Below are 22251 nucleotides of genomic sequence, written 5' to 3'. Positions count from 1 at the left end.
TAATTCACTTTAACCCTTTGGTGAAAGGAAATTACATTTTGGGCTATTAAAGAAATCAAACAACATAGGGTGGTTACCAATGGACACTACTCTTCGTGGACTAACGTTATCAGTGGAGTCCTCCAAGGTTCAGTGATGGGGCCATTGTTGTTTTCGCTATTTATTAAACAAATTTATGAAGGTACATCAGGCTTAATGTCAAAGTTTGTCGTTGTTGTTATTATTGGGTTTTAGGAGCATTAAAGACTAAGGCAGCATTGCTCCATGTATACTGTCTGTAAATTGGGTTTGTTCTGTGGTCGATTTTATATTTTGCTGTACACAAAACCAGAGTTTTCGGCAGAAGGATCCATGCCACCCTCGCCTGAGACCGACTAACCCAGCCACGTTGCGAAAAAGGCTCATAAAAATTCCTCACTTTATCGATGGGACTCGAACTCGGGTCTTTTCCCTCCTGTGTGGGGTGGACGGCGATCCTACCGACTGCGCTACCCACAAGGACGTTAAGGTTTGCAGATGATACAAAGATTGGCAGGGTGGTTAACAACAGTAATCAGGGTGAGTTACTGCAATAAGATCTAGGAAAATTGGGTTGATGGGCTGAGATGTGGCTGCAAGGTGCACATGAGCAGCAATAACTGCAGTCTAACTTATCAACTGTGTGGTACTACTGTAGTAGAGAAATAAAAAGGCCTGAGGGTAATTGTGCAGTCAGACGTGAAATTCTCTGAGCAGTGCAGACGTTCTGACAGGACAGCTCATGGGATTTTGTCAATTACATACAGAAACTTTGCTAGTAGGGATAAGGAAGTGATTATATCCTTTGGTATAAGACAATGGTTAGGCTGCACCTTGAGTACTGTATACAGGTCTGGAGGCCACACTTTAGGAAAGATGTAGATCTGCGGAAACGGGCACAGAGAAGGGCAATCAGATTGGTGAAGGGAACAAAAGGCTTCAGGTTTGCATACTGCAGCTTCTGGAGACTAGGCACCTGCTGGTTGATCCGATTGAGGTGTTTAAGGCCTTAAATAGATTGAGTAAGCTGAATGTGACTGGCATTCTTCCACTTCCTCAGACTGCACGCATGAATGGCATAAATTTAAGTTGAGGAAGGATGGTTGGAAGATAGTTGTGCGGAAGTTCGCTTTCTGCCATTAGGTGGCTGATTAATTTGTAAACTTTTGTAAATATGTATTGTAAACCCCTGGCACCACCATGCCGTGACGGACTAATTGTTTGTATATCATGCTGCAATTAAAGATTCTATTGATTATTGGAACAGGCTTCCATCTGTTTTAGTGCAAGTAGTCCAGGAGAAAAACCATACGACCCTCGCCTGAGGGCGACCACCTTGGCAATGTCTACTTTTCCCTTGAATAAATTAAAGGGAAAAGTAGACATTGTTAGAAAGTATGGATGGGAGAATTGAGTTGTGCTTTTGTGGGGGATGATGCTATGTAATCTTGCTTTCATGCATCCTTTGCCACTATTACTACTAAAACTAGAGTATAAAATTACCTATTTCGTTCGCACATAATCTTTTTAAACTGTGTACATCGTTACAGTCGCCATTACAATTGTTTCGAAATATACTGGCTTTTTTTCCGTCTGAGGGGATCGACCCTATTAACAATCGCTTTACGAATTGTGAATCCAAGCTCGAAGTAAAATTTCCTTGCAGACACAAAGTATTGTGTATTCTCAATCCCTTTTGAGAGTAAACTTTGGAATAGCTGTCTCAGAATTAAATGCTTAGTGGATTCATCTATACTCGTTGATGCTGTACAATTTAAAATAGTATTGGCAACTTAGAAGTAATGCGGGTAAATGAGGATGAGAAGGGTACATAGGTACAAGCGGAAAAAGGTGAACCATAACTGCATCTTTATAAGAATGAATCACTTCTTGCAATAGAAGAGTGAGAATGGTCAATTTTAGTCCTAGAATTCGCGCTATAACGGATTTTGGGTTAAATTGGGAGGGAGAGAGAGAGATGTATTATTGTTGTACAGCGACGACCTCATTTCTTTGAACGTGCGTCGAAGCCATTTTCTTTACAACGGATCAGACGAGTACCTCTGTTCGTACTTTACAGCGTCAACATGTCGGACATATTTGGCGTAGCGACACTGTGGGGAATCCACAAAAGAATATTCTGCAGTGTGTCTCTGATGCCAGGCACTCCATATCGCGCAAGGACAGTGAGGCCGCAACTGGAACCGTCACCACGGGGGATTGATATTCCATCTGCCACAAATGATAGCCATTCCGCTATAAATGACGACTCTCACTCCATATATTATTCGCGATATTCCGGGGCCAAATATGGATGATTCGCGCAGCGATGGTGATGTCGAATGTCGAGGGACTTACATAAAACCGGATAGATACATCTAACACAAAGAATGGAAGAAAAACGACCGTGTTTACGACTTCGATGTCAAAAAGAAAATTCTGTTTTTAAACCTTGCCAGCTGCATCCTTGCTGTTACGCTCAATGGCTGCAGTTTCTTTAACACTAAACGGGTTTCGAATTCAGTCTTCCTCACCAGCTGATTGTATGTGTACGAAGCGATGTCGTAAAATTTCATGTTTCTACGTTTATTACACGGGACTATCCAACCGCCCCCCCATGAGATGGCGCTTGACACCCCATTCAGGGAACTCTCATTTGTGATGACAACAAATCACGCCGATGCAATCCCCAAGAGTAGAACACGGAAGACTATGGGCAAACACTGTGGAAAAGATTCGTCTCTCAGGATTACACCTCCTGCGCTGTTTCTTTCTTTGTTGCGCAGGAACTTCATTTAATCCTTTTTAGCCCACTCCACCGCTAAAAGTCTACGCTGTTAATGAATTGGGACCAAAATTTGCTAACATTTGGAAATGCTGGTGGAAGGACAGCTTTGTTTACGAACAGAATTGGGGGGAGGGAATGGTATTCGCTCACTTAGGCCTTCTTGACTTGGTAAAGAGCAAATAGTTCCTCCGATATTTTCCAAGGTTATGGACCCTAAATACTTGTATGTTTATCCGGCAGTGAGTTGCTTCATGTGTATAGCGCGGTGGATGTTTATTTTGTTTCGGCGCCTGTGGAATGGCCAGACACGAGATAATAATGAACAAACTAGAGTGCCTCTTCCTCGCACGTGCACCCACTGGATATTAAACAGATGCGGTGTCTGTCATCACCATTTCCGTCGCTGAAAGATAAAGCCAAGCGTGCAATCCATGGATTGCACTTCGAATTCGAAAAATTCCATTAATAGAGCGTTATTCATCTTCGGATCTTCTCTGAAGAGAGTTTACGAATTCCTGGTGTAAAGACTGAAAGGAGCATGTTTTGTTTCTCAAAAGTACTTGTAACTAATGAAAAGAACACAACGTGGCTTATTTTTGCTAATATATTTTGCGTTTAGCCACCGAAACAGCCCCCTTGCGTTCTTTCGAGGCTCAATTTTACTTTTTTTCAATCGCTATACATAACACAAAAATAAAATGAAACTGAAGAGCACAATCTCCTTAATGGCTGCCAGTGTGCTGACAAAGCGTTACCAACAGTTCGGCCAACAAGAAACTTAATACGTAGTACCAATAATAACGTTCATGGTCTTTGGACAGATGACATCATCCACGCCTACCAATAGAGCTATTTTTTAAACCTGAAAAGTTAAGTTATACCGTTGGGTATTCCAGTAGCTATTCCAGCCCATCTTGTGAAATCTGGGGAGAGAAAGAACTGAGGGTAGTCCTCACTCCATCCGTTATTCTTGGGATCTGGGTTTGGGCGGATACTGATTTCGGACATTAGTGTAGGATATCACTGTTAACAAACCGTCAAGGTAGTAAATATAGTGGCTGGTTCGCTGTTAATCTCTAGTGGGGCTACAAAACTTGAGGACTCAGAGTAAGGACTTTCACTAAGGCTGGTGGGATGAGTTGTGTTGAGAAGGACAATAGTTATAGTTTTATTTGCTTTCGGGTGAATTAGGGGATGGTGGAATCTTCGGCGATTCTTATCCCTCCAAGAAGGATGTGTACTTGTTGTCTTGTTCCAAGTAAAAGTTAACTTGGGATCTACGTTGCTCATGCTTGGGGGTGCAAGTCTCCTAAGGTCCCCTTATTGTGGCACCAAACGGCTAAAATGTCTTCGACATACCGACTAGGAATTTAGACATGTTTAAGAAAGTAGACAGAGCTGATGTTTCGAGGTACCGTAAAAACCTTCTGCTAAAAGGGAAGGGTAAGCATGCGTTAACCCTTTTATTCCACCTTGGAACTGGAAATAAGAATTACCATAAGTTCAATCAGTTCCATAACGTCTGTGATAAATATGGCATAGGGTGGCCAGTCTGGAGGCGTGTGTATTAAGCTGGTTTTCGTTTGGAGAATGCTAATGAACATGGCATTGACGTCCAAGCTGTTCGACAAACCCCTTGTAAGGAAGTTCTTGCCTCTCTGTGAAGTCAATAGAATTCTTAAGAATGAAGGTGTTACGGTTGATGATTTTGGGCAGGAAAGGTGCCATCTACTTTCCGATTGCCTTTTTCAGGTGACATTTTCTAGTAACAGTTGGGAGGCTGGAAGGCCTTTGTGGGCTGTGGAGAGTTCAGAATTATTGGGATTGATTTATTTTTATTTATTTATTTTGGTAATATTTTTCCGGGCTCTTGAAACCGAAGATAGTGTAGACTGAATAATTCCTGCCTCCGTTGTTGGCGCGCTATGCGTGGTATGGGCATTCTTGAGAGCACCACATGCTGCCTTTCAGTTCTGATCAATGTTGCGCTGTTTTGGCACATGGCTTTTGTGTTTTCTGTGGGGGCCACATCTGTAATAAATATCATTTGATATTCTCTTTCCCGAGATGTGGAATGTGATTAATTGATGTATCCAGATGGGCAGGCATATCCAGACCAGCAACAAGAAAGCATTTCAAAACTATGTGATAGTTCCAGTTCTAATACCAGAGCATACCACAGATAAGTGGGTTTCTTTGAGACTTAATTTTTGAAATTGACAAAATCCCTCTTTTATAGGACAAAATCTCATATTAATGACAGTTGGTTTCATCCTACGCTTATTTAATTACATTTGTAGTTTTACATGCTAAAGCTTAGCCATTCACTTCAATTACAACTGTGTAATAAGACCCTTCTCCCATATACCTTTTTGTGTGTGTAACTCTTCGTAAGCGACAGCACGTTCCCGAGTCTTACAAAACAATATACGTGAAGCGTGTACGGACTGTTCGAAGCTAACAACACTTCATTAAAACTATATTCAATCTACAAATTTCTTTTTTCCATACAATTTGTAGGAAAAAAGAAATAATTGCTGGATTTTATAAGAACCAAATATAAAATTTCATGAAAATCCGTTCAACGCAAGTCGAGGTGTTACATGCGGGTGGACAGACGGACATGAAGACAATCAGCGCGTATGTATATATGCTAACGCCCTTACGCTTATCATTAATGTTAGCAATTCCAAATACCTTCATCTGATTTTGTTGTTAATGCATCCTCGATCAAAATTATATTTTTGAATCGTTTTTTATCTCTTTGTGCAGAAAAAATCTAATCAAGCTCTCATTTATAAGCGCATTTATACAAATCTCGTATTTATCCTGTGATCAGGGAGATCCCAAGTAGGAACTGAAGGGGATAGTTATTCCCTCCCCGGTTTATGATCAAAATAATCGGGATTTTTTTAATTTTTTTTTATTGTCACATCACGATGACCAAAGCTTTATGATTTCGGGAACTTTGCTTTATCTCAGATTAACAAAACCACTCGATTTAAAGTTCGAAGATAATCGTCAAATTGTTCCTTCGATTTTAAATTTACGTTTTTATTCGCCCTTTTCGTAATGCCATTTCTTAATTTTCTTCCCCAAAAATCGTTACATTTAGATATTCGTTCCTCAGCGTTCGTCTTTCTTTGTTTCTCTCACTCCCCTCTCTTTCATAATGTGGGAATTGCCCCGCGCGTTTCCCTCTTTAATGCGGTGAAAGAAAAAAGAAATAATCATTCGATTCCTGTTCTCGCGACTCTGCCCCCCAGGGCCGGTTATGGCTGTTTCCTTTCTCACACGGATGTTGCGCATCTTCCGAAATACAAGATTTTTGTGTTTTGCGGTATGAATAGTGACGGGTATTAAGCAATCCCTCCCCCCCCTCTGTAGCGAGGAAGATGCTTGAATACACCTAATCCTATCACCTTGGGGGATCACCACAAGAATGCTTAACAAAAGCTGCTGTCGCGGCCGTCGAACTCCTCTCGCTAAAACCGAGTTCTTAAGAATTGTATAACACTTTCGTGGATGCTGGCAATAAAGGAACCGATGAGAACTTCTCATCCTCCTCCCCCTCTACCGCCACGTAATCCGCCTCGGAGGGTTATTAGGTTGTTCAGCTTCCGCCTCAGACGTTGTCTGCTGCAGACTTGATCCCGGAGATGAAGTTTCTCCGCTCGCTGCCACTCCCAACCCCTCATCGTGCCCTTTCGCTTCACACCGTCAATTCTTACGAGCAGCAAAAGCTAATATCGCTCGCGGAGTTACGGCTGTATGACAACCTAACGAGGTCAACGTTGCAACGTGCGTCACCGCGAATTTACTAGGTAGCGTCCCTCTCCCCCCGATGAGGCGTACTATTTCTTTCTGCGCGAAGTGGATCTCGGCGACCGTATGTAAAACAGGCAGCCAGTTGCCTGGCAACAACAGGAGTTGCTCTTCTTTCAAAAACGAACTGACTGCCTAAATTGGAAATAAGTGACAGCCTAAGTTTGTGGGTGCCTTCGCCACTTTGGCTTTGTTGCAGCGTCCCAAGAGGTGGGCGAGGAAGTTTTAATGGAAGTTGCGGACCCCAAATATATTGAGAACGAACTCTTTACGGTTCTTCGTGAAAGTGTAACCCTGGTTGTTTACTTCTGTCACCCAGAGACGTAAACAAGCTGCAGCGACGCTTCCAAAAACAAGAAAGTTACGCGGAAGAAATGCCTCAAGCAGAACGAGATAAGAAGGAGTTCTTCCTCCACAGTTGTGTTCCAGATTTATGCATTCGCCTCAATTTAGAGCAATATGGATGGAGTGTATTTCCCTTCCCTGGGAACACTGCTGGCAGTGCATATCTGAGGAGGCTAACCGAAAGACCAAGAAGATGACGCGTAATCGATCTGCCACTCATCATTAAGGGACGTGCAAATAAGTGACGCTTCTTACATTTGTGAAAGTCCTTTTCTACTTTAGGTTCCTGAGACTGTCCTCCCTTCAGAACCGATTGTGTATGAGAGATTATTGCGGTTCTTTGAAATATTAGTGCGTTTAATAACTCGTTTCACAATATGGATGGATATATATATATATATATATATATATATATATATATACGTCATCTTTGATATATCTTTCGCTAAGACAGAATTTAAATTCAGATCGGTACGCCGGTTTCCTCTCAATATCACAAACGACTCCTGATGACTATGTTCGAGAATTGATGATCTGTTACTATCCAGGCAGTGATGAGGAAGATATGAGTTAGTATTTCTAGAGACTCCTAGGTTTTCAAATATATATCTCAGAATGTGCTACGGGCAACATTTATCAAATTCTGGCAATTGACCTTAAGAACATTGCTCAATAATATAATCAGTCGATGGCTTCTGTTGTTTGTTGGTACAAAAAAAAAATTGAAATCTAAAAATATCTGAGACACCAAGAGGAGGAAAACCAAGGGTTTACAGATCTCATCTTTATACGTAGTATTGCCTTCTTTGGCTTCTAATACAGCACATATATTCTTCAGGGAACATTGCAACTAATTTATAATCTGGACAGAAAAGAGAATTGGATTACGGTGCTTCTCAGTCTTCGAAGACAACAAGGTGAGTTATATTCAAGAGAAAAAGGTAGTTGGGAGAAAATTTTTGGCTCCGAAGACGAGTCTCGCATATCTTTTTAAATCGTTCCCTGTTGGATGATTCTATTGGGTAGAAATAATTAGGACATTGAGCTGAATAGACCATCAGTATTGCATTATTGTTAAAAAAAAAAAAAAAAAAAAAGCTGGAGGAACTTATTTCCCTATTGGAGCAGATTCTTATATTTTCCAATAAGGAACATATTTCCATATCAGAAAACATAAGAATCTGCTCCATAAAACTGAGTCAGTGTTCTAAAGAACGACATGCACGAGGATGCCACAATTAGAACCCTCTACAAAGACCACCAGACATGAAAAACAGGCCCAAACCATCATACTGTCTCCACTATGCTTCAGAATTTGGGCATTGCACTGTTTTTCTAGTATCTGCACGTTGATAACACAACCAAGTTTTTCCATTTGATGAAAAGAGTGCATATAGAAACTCGTCATTTAAGAGAATCCTTCCATGCCTTCAAAGGTCGAGTTCCCGCGATCTCTCTCTAATCGATGTTTCACTTTGGCATGATCAAATGCTTTTAAACTCAGTGTATTATATGGAAGTCTTCAGAAGTCGAGAAACTCCAAAATCGGTTATCTGTTGAGTTCTGTCCGTTAGCATCCTACCTCAAATACTCTCTCTGTTTCAGTGGATTGACAGATGACACCTTAGCTTCTTCTGCTTCATTCATATTTCAATATTGACATTCTGACCTGGAGAATATTTTGGTAACCAGCAATTTTGCATAAAACTTGAGTAATGGTTAGCTCCTCAATAGTTTTGGAGCATAGTGTGCATTTATGAGGGTACTCAAAGGTTGGGAATTTCTGTTCCGTTGCATTATCAAAACTTTGTCTTCTGGCGTCATTACACATCGAACTTGATGGTAAGAAAGACCATCTTGTGTGAAAGTTCTTTCATTTGAAACTTTTCATTTTGATGAGCCTTAAAATTGATGAATGAACATTAACGAGCTGTTTCAGCACCTCTTTGAGATTAGTGAATTATTTTTAATGAAACGCAACTGGTTCTATGCCATAATTGCAGCCACAGGCACACGCTTCAGTATTCTAAAGAGAATGTATTAGAGAAGTTTAATGCCAATGTCAAAAAACTTCGTGATGTAGACCAACCATGAGCGACACATTTTGAAAGTTCTCGCACAGATTTCAATACAAATCGCAGAGGATCATTGAATAATTTCTCTATTGCAGAACTGATGGTAATGAGGGTGGTCATTAGTGGATATTTTTAGTCCTCTGTGAGATTATTACATCTGATTTCGTCACTTGGTGGACCATCGTTCGTACTTTATGTACCTAATGAGAATCGACTCCAAAATTTGCTTACTTATATAGACGGGGAGAGTAGAATTTTATTAAACAGTCTTCTATTTCTCTGACTTAGCAAACCAAATACATTTATTGCAAATTCAAAGTAGCACCACGAATATAAATCAACGGATCTGCCATAAATATTTAAGAGATATATGTCTCTGCTTTGAATTGCAAATGCAGATCTCAAGTGATGCGAATTCGACAGAATCTCACTCTCTTCTGAATTAAATATAAGTTCGGAAATATTTAGGAGGTTTCAGGTGACAACTTGCACTTAAAAGAAACCTTCATTGATATTTCAGTTGCCGGCCCACTTAAAGCGTTTCCTTTTATCTATCTGCTGGGACTAATGTACTCTGTGTGGGGGGGACAGTCAGATGAAAGAGAAGCAGTGGGCAAGTTTGTTTCAGTGGTCTTAGGCACTTCAGAAATGTCAAACACACGCGCCACATTGCTGACTTTTATATCAAGATATCTGGCCTGTTCTTGCGAGATAAAAAAAAAAAAAAAAAAAACAAAAGAAGAATTTTTTGGATTTGCAATTTCTCTTAGTTTATTCCTTAAGAAATTGATATAAAAATCACTTGTGGCATTCCTTGCTTGTCTCGGTATTTATTCTTTTGCCTAGATATATTCCTCTCTGTAGTATTCATTCCGTATGGAGTTTTATAAATTGCAATTCCAGTGACTCCCTGGCAGGGTTACATCGTACAAGGCGAAATTCTCATCTTTCCTTTCGAGAGGAGATGCTTCTTTTCGAAATAGAAACATCTCTACCGAGAGATGATATGGATAACGTGAATGAAAAGGCATCTTATCAGTTGCAGCGGCTTTTCATTATCCACATAAAAAATGGGTCGGAATCCTCCCTCCACTTGTTCTACCTATACAACATCGGATTCTTAGTCTAGCTGTTTTTTATTTCCTGTTTCCGCGTAGTCTTTCTTACAGATGTATTTTGAGGGTAAATTCCATAAAATATATATCTGTTTGGATTTAGAAAATTTTTAAGAGAGTTCTACTTGTGTATGCCGAGGCAGTTAAGGTTATGAGGATCAGTATATGGTGCTTGTAAATTGTTTGGATTCTGTAGCGAGTTTCTCTTTAGAATGGTAAGAGGTTCTAGTTTCAGGGAGGAAAACGATGAAGTTAAAAAAATGCGTATAACAGTTCTTTTCATTCCAAGGTGATCAAATCTAGGCCTTATTGATGGCACACATTCATCGATTTTTGCGAGCTGAGAGGAGTTTTTAATGATGCAGGGAAGATGACTTTTTCATCAAGTAAGTTATTTTGTTTTGGTTGATGAGAAAAGAAAAAATTCCTGGAAGGAACAAGAGGGAATCCACTTTGCTACATTGAGCCATCCTGAATACTATACATGAATGAATACTTTCCATTCTTTTAGCCAGCCACTGATCCAACGAAGGATCTTTTTCTCCGTTTTTAGGGACGAACTGTCTCTTTTCCCTTTCAAACCTCAAAATGAAGATATAATGGGACATTTAAACTGGTTTCAAATGTTGAGTTGTGGTTCCGGGTCTAATGACGAATTTCAAACTTATTTCGCTGAATGTTACGATGGATGAGTGCTGCAATGACACAAGTGTAGTCGGAAAGAATTGTAATCCTGTATTCAAATATAGTGAAATAAATAAGGGGATATTATAAAAAATCGAAGTAGTAGTAGTGGCATGTGATGCAAGGAAGCAAATGTATGAGCGTATGCAGCATCAGCCAAAAAAAAAAAAAAAAAAAATCACACCATTCCCTCCAAATGCCTGTCCAGTTCCTCCTGAAATTTATTTAACCTATCAACTTCCACAACGACAGATGGAAGTTTGTTCCAGCAATTAAACACCCGCTGGCTAAAGGCAAATTTCCGCACGTCTATTCTACATCTGTCTTTTCTTAATTTGAATTTATGCCCCCTTAGATTCGTAATCTGAACAAGTGGAAGGATCCCATCAGAATTCAGCGTGCTCAACCCATTCAAGGCCATATATACCTCAATCAGATCACCGCGCAGGTGCTTAGTCTCCAGCCACTGCAATTTGCAGAACTTAAGCCTCTCTTGGTAAGAGGATCCCTTCATTCCCCTCACCAATCTTGTTGCCCTTCTCTGTACACGCTCAAGTAAATCTACATCCTTCCTAAAATGAGGCCTCCAGACCTGTACGCAGTACTCAAGCCGTGGCCTGACCACTGCCTTATACAGAGGGATAATCACCTCCTTTTCCCTGCTAACAAAATTCCTATATATCATTGACAAAACCCCATGACCTGCCCTGGCAGCCTGTCTGCATTGCTCAGAAAACTTCATATCTGCCTGCACAATTACTCCCAGGTCTTTTTCATTTTCTACCACCTTAAGTGTAGTACCACACAGTTGGTACGTTTCTCTGGGGTTACTTCTACCCATATGTAGTACTTTGCATTTGTCAAGGTTAAACTTCAGTTGCCACTTCTTAGCCCACCTGCTCAAATTATCTAGATCCTGTTGCAGTAGCACACTACCATTACTGTCATTAACAACTCTGCCAACCTTTGTATCATCTGCAATCTTCGACACTAAGCCTGATATACCTTCATCAATATCATTGATAAATACACAAAACAACAGTGGACCTAACACCGAACCCTGTGGGACTCCACTAATAACATTAGTCCAAGAAGAGCAGCACCCATTGATTACCACCCTCTGTCTTCTAGCACTTAACCATCCTTTTATCCATTGTAGCAACTTACCCTTAATACCATTCTGCTCCAATTTGTACAATAGTCTTCCATGCGCAACAGTGTCAAAAGCTTTCCTGAAATCCAAATATATGATATCAAAATTATTTTTTGCATCCAGATCCTTTGTAACCACATCATAATATCCTATCAAATTTACCAGAAAAGACTTTCCCTTAACAAACCCATGCTGTGTCTGAATTATTGCTGCAGTCTTGTCTAGATGATCCTGCACTGCAAGTAAATAGTTAAGTGATTGATTTATTCCATAAGAAAAAAATTAAGACCCAAATTAACTTGAACTCAAGCGATTTCTCAACTATTGGTACATTTTTATATAAATTGGACGAATACTGTTTCCAGTTCTTTAAGCAGTCTCTCTACTTTCCGTTTCGCTCTCTTATTTCTACTCTGCCACACTATTACAGCCACCACAGAACAAAGAACACCGCTCCAGACAAAATATCACCTTGTGACCAGCTGCTAACTTCGTACAACAAACTCATCACTCACTTCTCTCGAACAGTGGAGACTTGCAGTGGAACAATCAACTCACACATTTTTCTAGTTATCCTGGTCTATGAGTTTGGGAAACCGTTTTCTGAAGTTCAAATGGCACTTTTCCTTAATGAACAACTGGTATAAGATTTAAGGTTACCAAAAAAAAAAAAAGCAGCGTAGTTGGATATTGGGCCGATGTTCTTCCACTCCTTTGCTGTTTGAGTGCGAAGAAACAGCCGAGTTCTGGGGACAATTAACTATAGATTATGAGCAATACGAAGTGTTCTCTCTTGACTGGAGTAACAAGTACTCCATTTAAATTTGTGGTATTTGCGTCACCGTTCTCAAAAGAATCAGATGTGCGCCGAATAGCAGTTAAAGAGAACCTCGCGTTTCTCTGAGAGTAATAGCCACAGCTTATTCGTAAATACGATTAAAATCCGCCCATAGCAGTTCAGATGAAGCCTCATAAATCTTCGAAGTGATCAATTTCAGTTACCACACGCGTTCGTTTTTAAATCCCGATCCGTGACAGCAAATCGGGGTTTGCCACAGCTGTACCTAAATTTGATAGGAAACATGCAACATCTGAAGCATTCTGCTAACGTAAAAAGCAATGCCTTCATTGATTAATATGCCAAAATACACGTGCTACGCAAGCATCCAGAGTCGCAGTTGGCTATCACGTAAGCGATACTCGACTGCCCATTTATTATTTTATAAAACCAAGAAAGCAGCGTAACCCTTTCCTCAGATGTTTTTTTTTTAGACGCTTTCTTTCTTACGTTGAATTTTTTGTAACTTCAACCTTTTTCTTGAATGTTCAACACCGATGTGGAATTTCCCAATCCTGCGCATACTTTGGTAATTAATGATTTCTCTGCTCGGTTAAAAAGATTTGTTAGATATTTACAATTCGGCCAGCCACAAAATATATCAGCTCAAAATATAATCAAAATATAAGATTAGTCCACGAATATTTGTCGATACTTGAGTTGTATAATAATGAAGTCCAGTTAGGAACTTAAGATGCATTTTGCTGTGAAGTATTCATCGAGAGAGAGAGAGGAAGAGAAAGATTGCGGTATTATTTTACTTTTATTTTTCTTTAAAAATGTGCTGGGCCATAATTGCACGATTAGATAACATTTTACTGATTAGAGGTCGATGGAATTAAAGCCAACCCGGATCGATATCCGAGTGATACATTCCACTTGGAAGTTGCCAACTTGTTTTCCGGAATAAAACTTCTTAAACTAACATCAAAGAAGAAACGAAAAAAATCGAGAGAAAATTGGCTAAAATTGCTTCGCAATGATGTGAAGGGGGTCTGCCACAGCTCGTGAATCAGCCGATTGTCGTGCAAGGTTTCTTCGGGCTCTGCGAAAGGTTTATATTGATTTGCACCAATAAACTTCTCGCGCTGACCTAGTTTGATCTAACAGCTATTGTCACGTCATATATCTGGAGTGCTGACTGCGTGCGGCTTGGGCACCCTCCACGATGTTTTTTGATTCATTCTGGATGGCTCGTTTTCGTCTGCATTGGTTACATCCCAAAGATCTTTATAGGACGCAGAAAGACAAATTATTGGATGCACTTTTGAAAAAAAGCGAAGACGAAGAGCGAATAAAATTTGTCGGATCTGTTAAGGGTAACTCTGCTGGAGGAGAAAGTTGTCCACTGGAATTCCGCTGTCCATAGTCGAAACTGCTGAACACACTGGTACGTGCTTCCCCTCTGATGCTTCAGAACAATGGAAGAGGAGCATTTACCACTGTACACGGTGTAGTGTTAAATATGGACCGTCGGTTGTTGATTGGGACTACACTTCTAGTTTGAACATACCAAAATTATTTCCAGTTCCCAATTAACTTTTACTGTGAAATCCAAAAATCAACGTATCTCAGTCATTGAGACAAAATAAGCAAATCACACTTTATTGCGAAAAAAAAAGAAACATTTGAAATAAAAATAAAAATCGCAGGCTAGGATTAAGAATGATATGGGACTAATGTAGAATACGTTTTTATAAGACACAATATTTTGAGAAATTCCATTAGTGCACTCTACCATATCTCCTACGTCACAGTGTAGTGGTTTAGTTAGTTGTTATTCATTTCCAGAAATCTAGATTAAAATCCCTTGGTTGACCGAATTTCCAAAGACCTATTCATTTGGGATGGTGTAATTAGCTATTCCCAGGCGAAAGGAGTAGGCTTTTCCGGCGATTTATTTTGGACATGAACACACAGTTATGTAGGCAGTCCAGCTGGTCAGCGTGGAGAGTTATAACCGATGTCCATCCATACCGGAGGACTGTGGTCCTGCATGGACATTGAAAGGGCTTTTCAAAAAGACCTAATCTAAATTACAGAGTACCAGAAATCATTCAAATTCTTGGAACTTATAAGTGATATGTACGCACCATTCAGATATTTCTCTGAAGAAAAGCAGGCAGCTGGACAGGGCCGGAGGAGAGACCAGAGAATGATGAAGTAGAGAGAAAGAAAGAAATGCAAAGACGAACATTGGAAGGAAGACAGGAAACGAGTACGTGGGAAAACAGAACGAGGGTACCCACGGAAAGAGGGCTGAATTTAAACTCTTAATAGAAAGCAATTTTCCTGGGATTTTCCCAGCGTTTCTTTTCTCGCCAACACGAACCAAAAGCGTCCATGGTAGTACATAATCGCGCGTTGCGTGCAAAAGATGCTCCAAGTTCGCCTTCTAACAACGCTGCTTTGTTTAACTATTAAGCCTTTAAACTTTCTGTTTTTTTTTGTGATTCTGGCGCAGTTGGTGCAAAGCCTGCTATTTACAAGTGGCCCGACGTAATTAGCGGGCTGCGCTTTATCGGGACTTTCGGTTAGTACCCGGCTGCCACGAGAAATGATGTTTTATTAGGCCGAATTGCGCAGTTCTGTTGCTCAAGAGTTCCCGGCTCAGCCAGGGTTTCCATCCTGAGCCCGAGTTCTGTTCTGCCAGCGTCTTAATCAGTATGTTTAGGACCAAGTTCCTTGCCAACAAGGATTCTCAGAGAGAGACTTAATATTTAACGATTTTTGTTTCTTCTTTCGTTCTCTCGGCGATGGCCGAATTAATTTCTCATGTGGAACGCCCGTCTAGCGTTTGAACAGTCGCTACCATCTGAAGATGTTTCGCCTCATTTCATAGCTAATGATCGCCGAAGTTCGTCTCCTCTCGCTAAATGGAAGATATTTGTTTCCGTTGGCGGAGGTGCAGGCAGAGAAACGCTTTGTATCTATCAAATTAAAATGGATCCGTGGACATCCGGGTGTTAAACTGCCTGCCCGGGCCCTTCGCGTAAGAGCGGCTGCACTGTCTTTTGTGATTCACTCAAGAAACGAGAAAAGACCTCGAATAAAATCTTCATTAGAAAGATGAATAAAACGAGGGATATTTAATAATCTTAATGCTAATGGGATTAATATATTCTAGATTACTCTTCTCGAAGGGTTATTTACCGTGCGGGGTAATGGCTGACACATTTTGACGGGGTAATGACCTCGTCCCGGTAGCTGTTCCGAAAGCCAGTTGAAACAAAATGAGTTCATTATGCTCTCCGAGCATCTCTTTGTTATGCCTCATGAACATCGCTTTTCCCTCATTTTCGAGTGGATCTTAATTGCGAATAAGATATCGTCCAATAAAAAACAACACCTGGACTTCGAGTAACAACTTTTACAATTAAAAACGCATCCTTTGGAACTTGTAAATGAATGAGTGAGCACTTGAAATGCGCGGTTTGCGTTAACTAGAAATAAGCCGACCTTCCTGAGAATTATTCGTGAGGGTAGTTACAAATATTGTTAACAACCTAGCCAGAGATTTTTTTTTTCCCCAGGACACTAATCCTCAAATGGGTCACTAGCAACCTCCCTGTCCTTAACTGGGTACGAAATACAGATATATGCAGGTTGCATAAACTTTTTATGCTTCTGCAGAAGTGCAATTGCGAAAATGTTCTTTGATGCGTGGGACACGTGTCTTGAACATAATCCAACGTTTTCACTGCGGGTCATTTCCATTCTCCATCTTTCATGGTCTGAGAGACAAGTTTATAAAGGTCGAGTGCATTAAACTTGTTATGATCAGCACGTACGGATAGAAATTTGCATATACAATCCGTTATAATAATGTTTACGTCTTAATCTTAAATATTAAGATCGGAATAACCTTAACTGGCTAGAATACCCATACTACATAGTTGCTACCTCTTTTATCTCGCTTTGCAGAAGGCAGAAAAATTGTTTGTATCCGGACAACAATAATTCTTTTCTCATCCAAGTTCACCAGAGAGCAAAATTTCTTGTCTGGTATAAGAGTTCCGCTCCAAACTCGACCCTTTCCCAAGATATGTGAATTTGTACTTGGTTTTAGTTTCTAAAGCAGCCAGAACTGTCCTTTGAAACCTCCGAACTCTGTTGTTTTAATAAAAACCATCAGATCCCTCCCCACCCACTTGGTCCGAAGAAGGTATTACGGAGTATCCGAAACGTAGCATATAAAGTTTCAGTAAACTGAGAGTACTGGATCAAGGGCTTTGTATCTTCCTGACAGGAACAGAGAGAATAAGATGGTGCAAGACTTCAATGGCAAGATCTGGAGTTTTTCCAGAGTCATTCTTCCAACATGGGATTTATATTATCCAATAGGGCCATTTCTCTTTCGAGATCATTGGGCATCCGTTGAGATCATCAAATGCAGGTGATCTCATCCTTTAGAATCATCCATTTTACAACTAAATCTTGATTCAGATGATGCAGTAGCTGACAGGGACTTCGGCAGCGAGAGTTTGATTTCTTTGCAATTCAAATGAATTTTTATGTCATTCTTGTCTTAAAGTAAGAAATCTAGAGTTCGTTACAGAAATAGCTGAAGTTTACCATCGGCCGATCGAGGGAAAAATGGAGATTCTTTCCTCCCGGGTGAGTATAATAAAGGTCACGTGGCACCCAAACACTTAATTCAGATTTTCCCAACGTTAATGGAGTCGGTACAGACGCTTGTATTTGTATTGAGTGGCTAAACAAATTCTCAAGTTATAATCATGGGAACTTCTTCCTCCCTCACTGATGGATCGTTAGTGCCGATCTCAGTAGTCGGCCCATAATTTAGACCGAAGATTTCCAAATTGTAACTTTGAAAAGCGCCGCTGAAACTTCGTGGTATGCAATGAATCTTGTGCATAAACGCTTCGTGTGATTTCTGTCGCATCAATACAGTTTTGCTGAACTGGAGAATTTTATGACGAAACACGTGGGTGGATAAAATCCACGCGCGTAATTCTGCATTCTATTATTCCAGTTGTTCAGCAGCAAGTGGCACACCCAAAATAAAATGAATGAACAGTCTTCAAGACTTCGAAAAGCTCTTCCAAAATTTCTTTCCAAACTAATATTGATCGAGAGTAATCGTGTTAGCGATACATTGGCGTGCTGTTATCGGTACGTGGGGTGTTATTGCACACGCGCAGTACATTTTTTTTTCTTGTTTTATGTAATATAAAGCGTAAAAGAGAAGACATTGTCGATCAGCGTTACATAACCGCGATGTCCTTTACAAGAAATGTTAATACCCCCTTTTTAATGATTAGGATAATGTTCTTCTCCTACTTCTGCCTTTGCCGGGGTCTTGCCTTGCTTTCCCTAAGAAACGCATTCACTTATTCCATTTAATCAACTTAACGGTGTACTAATCAGTAACTAAACAAACAACTTGACTGCTATCAGCAGATCCTTTTTTAACTTTTCTTTCGCCACATTCTCAAAAGCTACAACTTAAGATGTATTACAGGTGCATACCACCCACGAGCTGCGGAAACATGCAACAAAAAATGATCTCGCTTAACCCGATCGATTAATTTAAATTAACTGAGGGTAATGGAGGTTCGGGTAGTCATCGGAGAATATTTCATCATTTGCACGCTCTTCTGTCGCAAGTGCTCTTAAACAAGTCTTCTGTATTTCTTTTTTCAAAGAAATTCAACTTCCAGTGAGATTTGAACGCGGTTGCAATCGAAAAGTCTATTTTTGGAAAATCATAAAATATAAAATTGCAGTTTAAATATATTTATAAATCCTCCTACAGATGAAGTTAACCTTCCCAAGGGGGGCATCTGCTTTCTTTAAGTATCTGTCCTCATTCACCCAGTGACATGGAAGTTTCAAAACTCACTCTCCATGATACGATTTCTAGTCGCAACTGGCGCTTGAGATTATCCATCCATCCATCCCATCAAAAACTGAAGCGATTCTTATTTGAAGACATTTGGGGTTGCTTATTTAAAACAACCAAATTCCAACGTCCGGCTTGTAAATGGACTAAGTGTACTATTCTTAATTTAAATCCGTCAACCTCTAATTACGTTTCGTATTATCTTCATCAGATATGATTTAGCTGCAGTTAAACGAAGCTCATCTACATTAGAGCATTTTTATTCGCTTTTCGCATGCGGTTGCTTTGGCAAGACTTTGTGGTGGTGAAGAGCGGTGAATGGCTAATTACCACAGATCTCACGATCGCGTTAATTAATCAAGAGAATAATCTTTAGTGCAAACAATGTTGTCCGTTAGCTGTCGGTATTTGTCACTTCCAAATATAAAGCTCCCATTCAGTCTGCTCACTGATTCCTAAACTGCAGAATATTTTTCCTTCCGTCCCAAAATGGCCCTAGTTCATTTGACGATTGTAATTATCATCCCCGTTGACCTCGAATCCCCATTATTCATCGAAAATTTTTATAACTCGCTATTGGTTGTTCGCTTTCTTTTGCATCTTCTCAGATTTCCTGAAATCTTTTCTCACGAAAAATCTCTGAACGAAGAACATGTTTAGATTTACTGGAATTAAAAGAGGTAGCCGATGGCGTTGTGGTTCTCCTAGAAAGAATAGTAACTTTGCCTTTGACACCTGTTTCAAAGAGGTTCCAGGGTTTGCTTTTCTATCTCAGATAGATTTGAACATTGTGGGCTTCAACTGATCGATCCGAAGTGGATACTTACCATCCGAGGGCCTCCAGTTATTTTAGATTCGCATATGGGTGAAACCCTTTCTCTACACCTTGCCCGTCTGTTCGCCCGCATGTAGCAACTCGACTTCCAGTGGACGGAAATTTTTATATTTGTCGAACAATCCGAAATTTCATTAAAATTTTGACCAGTAGAAATTTGGCCTTTTTTTAAATAAAATTTTGAGCACTCCCTTTAAATAAATGTAAGTATGTTTTGGATGTCTGCTCATTGCTTGATAAGGGCAAAGTCGGATGAATGGATGGATGCCAAATATTCGGCACCATGTTTTCCTAATTTCCTTTTTTTTTTTTTTTTTCAGATTTACTAGTATTAAGAAAAGCAGCTTATGAAGCTGGAGTTCTCCCAGAAAGCAAATCAGATAAACAGCCCCATTCCTCTGCCGCAAAGAAATATTGTGATAAGATCTCCTATCCTTATTTTCAGAATTTTGGGATTTAGAATATGCTTAGGGACACAACCTTTTTGCAACGTTAATTTTCCTAACAATACTGTTTTCCAACAATTTTGAAAGGTTAGAATAGTTTAGAGTTCATTGTTTGAGCAAATAGCAAGCAGACCGTTGTTTAAATCAACAACTATTTCCTGTGCAGTGGTAAGTTGAAAAAATACATGAGATAAACTGGTTTGTATACGGGTTACTGGAGTTTTTCCGGCATGTTGGGCAAACCAGAAAGAAATTTGAACTGTGGAAAGTTAAAGATCGCAGAGAGGACGTTTCCTTCTTGCATGTCCTGGATCCCAAAAGGCTGTGCAAGCCAAAACCCTAAGAGGGTTGTTTTCACAGAAGAGGAACTGAGACCACTTATCGAAAAGACAAACTCCATCCATTATTGTAGTGAAGATGAAGGGGAAGCCAACGAACAAGATAACGCACTCTGTAGGTCAGAGAAAAGAAAGCGAAAGAGGCGGTACTACGACACAATCGTGTCGAGATACGCAATGGATAAATACGACGAGGAAATAGGGGATGATATTGCCATGGACAATCTCGTTATGTATGCAACCAATGAAGAAGATCCTTGCATGGTACAGTCAAATGACAGCAGCGATTCAGCGGATGAAGATTTGATTGATCCAAATGATAGTCTTTTGGCTGTTGGCCGTATTGATGACGACGCTGGAGTAATGGAAATCTACGTTTATGACCACAAGCAGAATCGCCTTCGTATCCACCATGACTTTCTTCTTCCTCACTGGCCTCTGTCCTTAGAATGGTTTTGCACCAGCCCTACATCTGGAGTTGGCAGTTTCGTAGCAGTTGGACACAAAGTGCCTGTCGTCACTATTTGGGATGCGGATGTTATGAATCCCAGAAAACCAATCTGTTCATTGGAGGCTAAACCAGATACGGATGGTTTGAGTCCGATGGGCGATGCCGTTTTGGACCTGAGATACAACACGCTCGTTGAAAACGTAATTGCCACTGCTTCCGTGGACACCAACGTTATTCTTTGGGACGTTTCAAAACGCATGCCCATCACTGTCTTCAGACAACACACAGCCGAAGTACAATCTTTAAGTTGGAGTCCCAGGGAAGATTCCGTTATCTTGAGCGGCTCTTACGACAGTTCAGTGATTATTCACGATTCCCGAAGTCCAGACAGTTACTGCCAAAGGTGGTTTCTACCTGAAAAAGTAGAAAAGGTGTTGTGGAGTCTCGTAAATCCCGTGCAGTTTACGGCATCAGGAAGTGATGGTTGTGTAGTTCGTGTAGACATTCGGCATCCTTTGCCTCTATTTTCTTTCAACGCCCACGAAGAAGCAGTGACAGGATTTACGGTGATTAAAGATCTTAATCGTCTGGTAACTGTCTCCAGCGATCAAAAGATGAAAGTGTGGGACGTGAGTCAAGACAATCCCAATCTAATACAAGTAAACAATCCGCTGCTGAGACCAATTTGGATGGTCGAATCTTGTCCGGATGACCCCAAAATAGTGGCAGTTGTAGGAAATGGCATTCCCGGAATTAACGTTATTAATGTTCTTCAGGATGGCGCAGTTCAAAATTCCTCTGACCAGGATAAGACGTAATCAAACTCGAAGCTCCAGATGAAAGCGGAAACTCCGAAGTTCTTTGAAAATTGCACCGACTAGTTTGCTAAATTGAAACAATAAATGTATATATATATTTTTTTTTAAGTTCAGATGTTGTTAGCAATTTTGTGTGTGTCTCAAGAATATGAGGATAAATTTCACAACGAGGTTGTTTTGAATATTCCAGTTTTACAAGCCCCCGAATATGACATTTCTGTGATCTATTGAGAAAGTCCTTAAAAATTCTTAAACTAATCGCAGAACGTGGTACTCGTATTGAGAAGTGTCCTAAGCCTTAATATGGAATGGTGGTATCAGTGCGAGCTGCTGCCGAAATATCTTTTGTGATGTTTCGATTTTTCACTCTGTTGCTAAAAATATAAGGAATGTGAAGCTGCTCCAGCAGATTTTTGTTCCTTAGAAATATAAGGAAATTCATCTTGTCTGTTAAGTATATTTGGAAAGTAAATTATACGTGTACTTTACCAAAGTACTCAGCAATAGCTGAGTTCGAATTCCGTCGATGATGGTAGGAATTTTTATGGTCCTTTTCATGATGTAGTTGAGTTAGTTGTCTCAGGCGAGAGTAGCATGGTTTTCTCTCCCGGAAACTCAGATTTTTCGTCCAGCAAACAACAAATCGACCACGGAAC

General features: G+C 40.2%; 2 protein-coding genes across 7 annotated transcripts in view; both read left to right on the top strand.

Moving 5' to 3' along the window:
* LOC150089152 (teneurin-m-like) overlaps window positions 1-22251 on the top strand; it is a 936894-nt gene that overhangs the window by 81091 nt on the left and 833552 nt on the right. The window lies entirely within an intron of this gene.
* On the top strand, window positions 20219-21595 carry LOC150089153 (periodic tryptophan protein 1 homolog). The gene has a single exon (XM_090389524.1). The coding sequence runs from the start codon at window positions 20219-20221 to the stop codon at window positions 21593-21595; it is 1377 nt and encodes a 458-aa protein (XP_090245650.1).

This window comes from Mastigoproctus giganteus, chromosome 2, assembly GCF_048544385.1.
Source record: "Mastigoproctus giganteus isolate SK-2022 chromosome 2, ASM4854438v1, whole genome shotgun sequence".
NCBI lineage: Eukaryota > Metazoa > Arthropoda > Arachnida > Uropygi > Thelyphonidae > Mastigoproctus > Mastigoproctus giganteus.
This window is presented reverse-complemented; position numbering and strand designations above follow the sequence as displayed.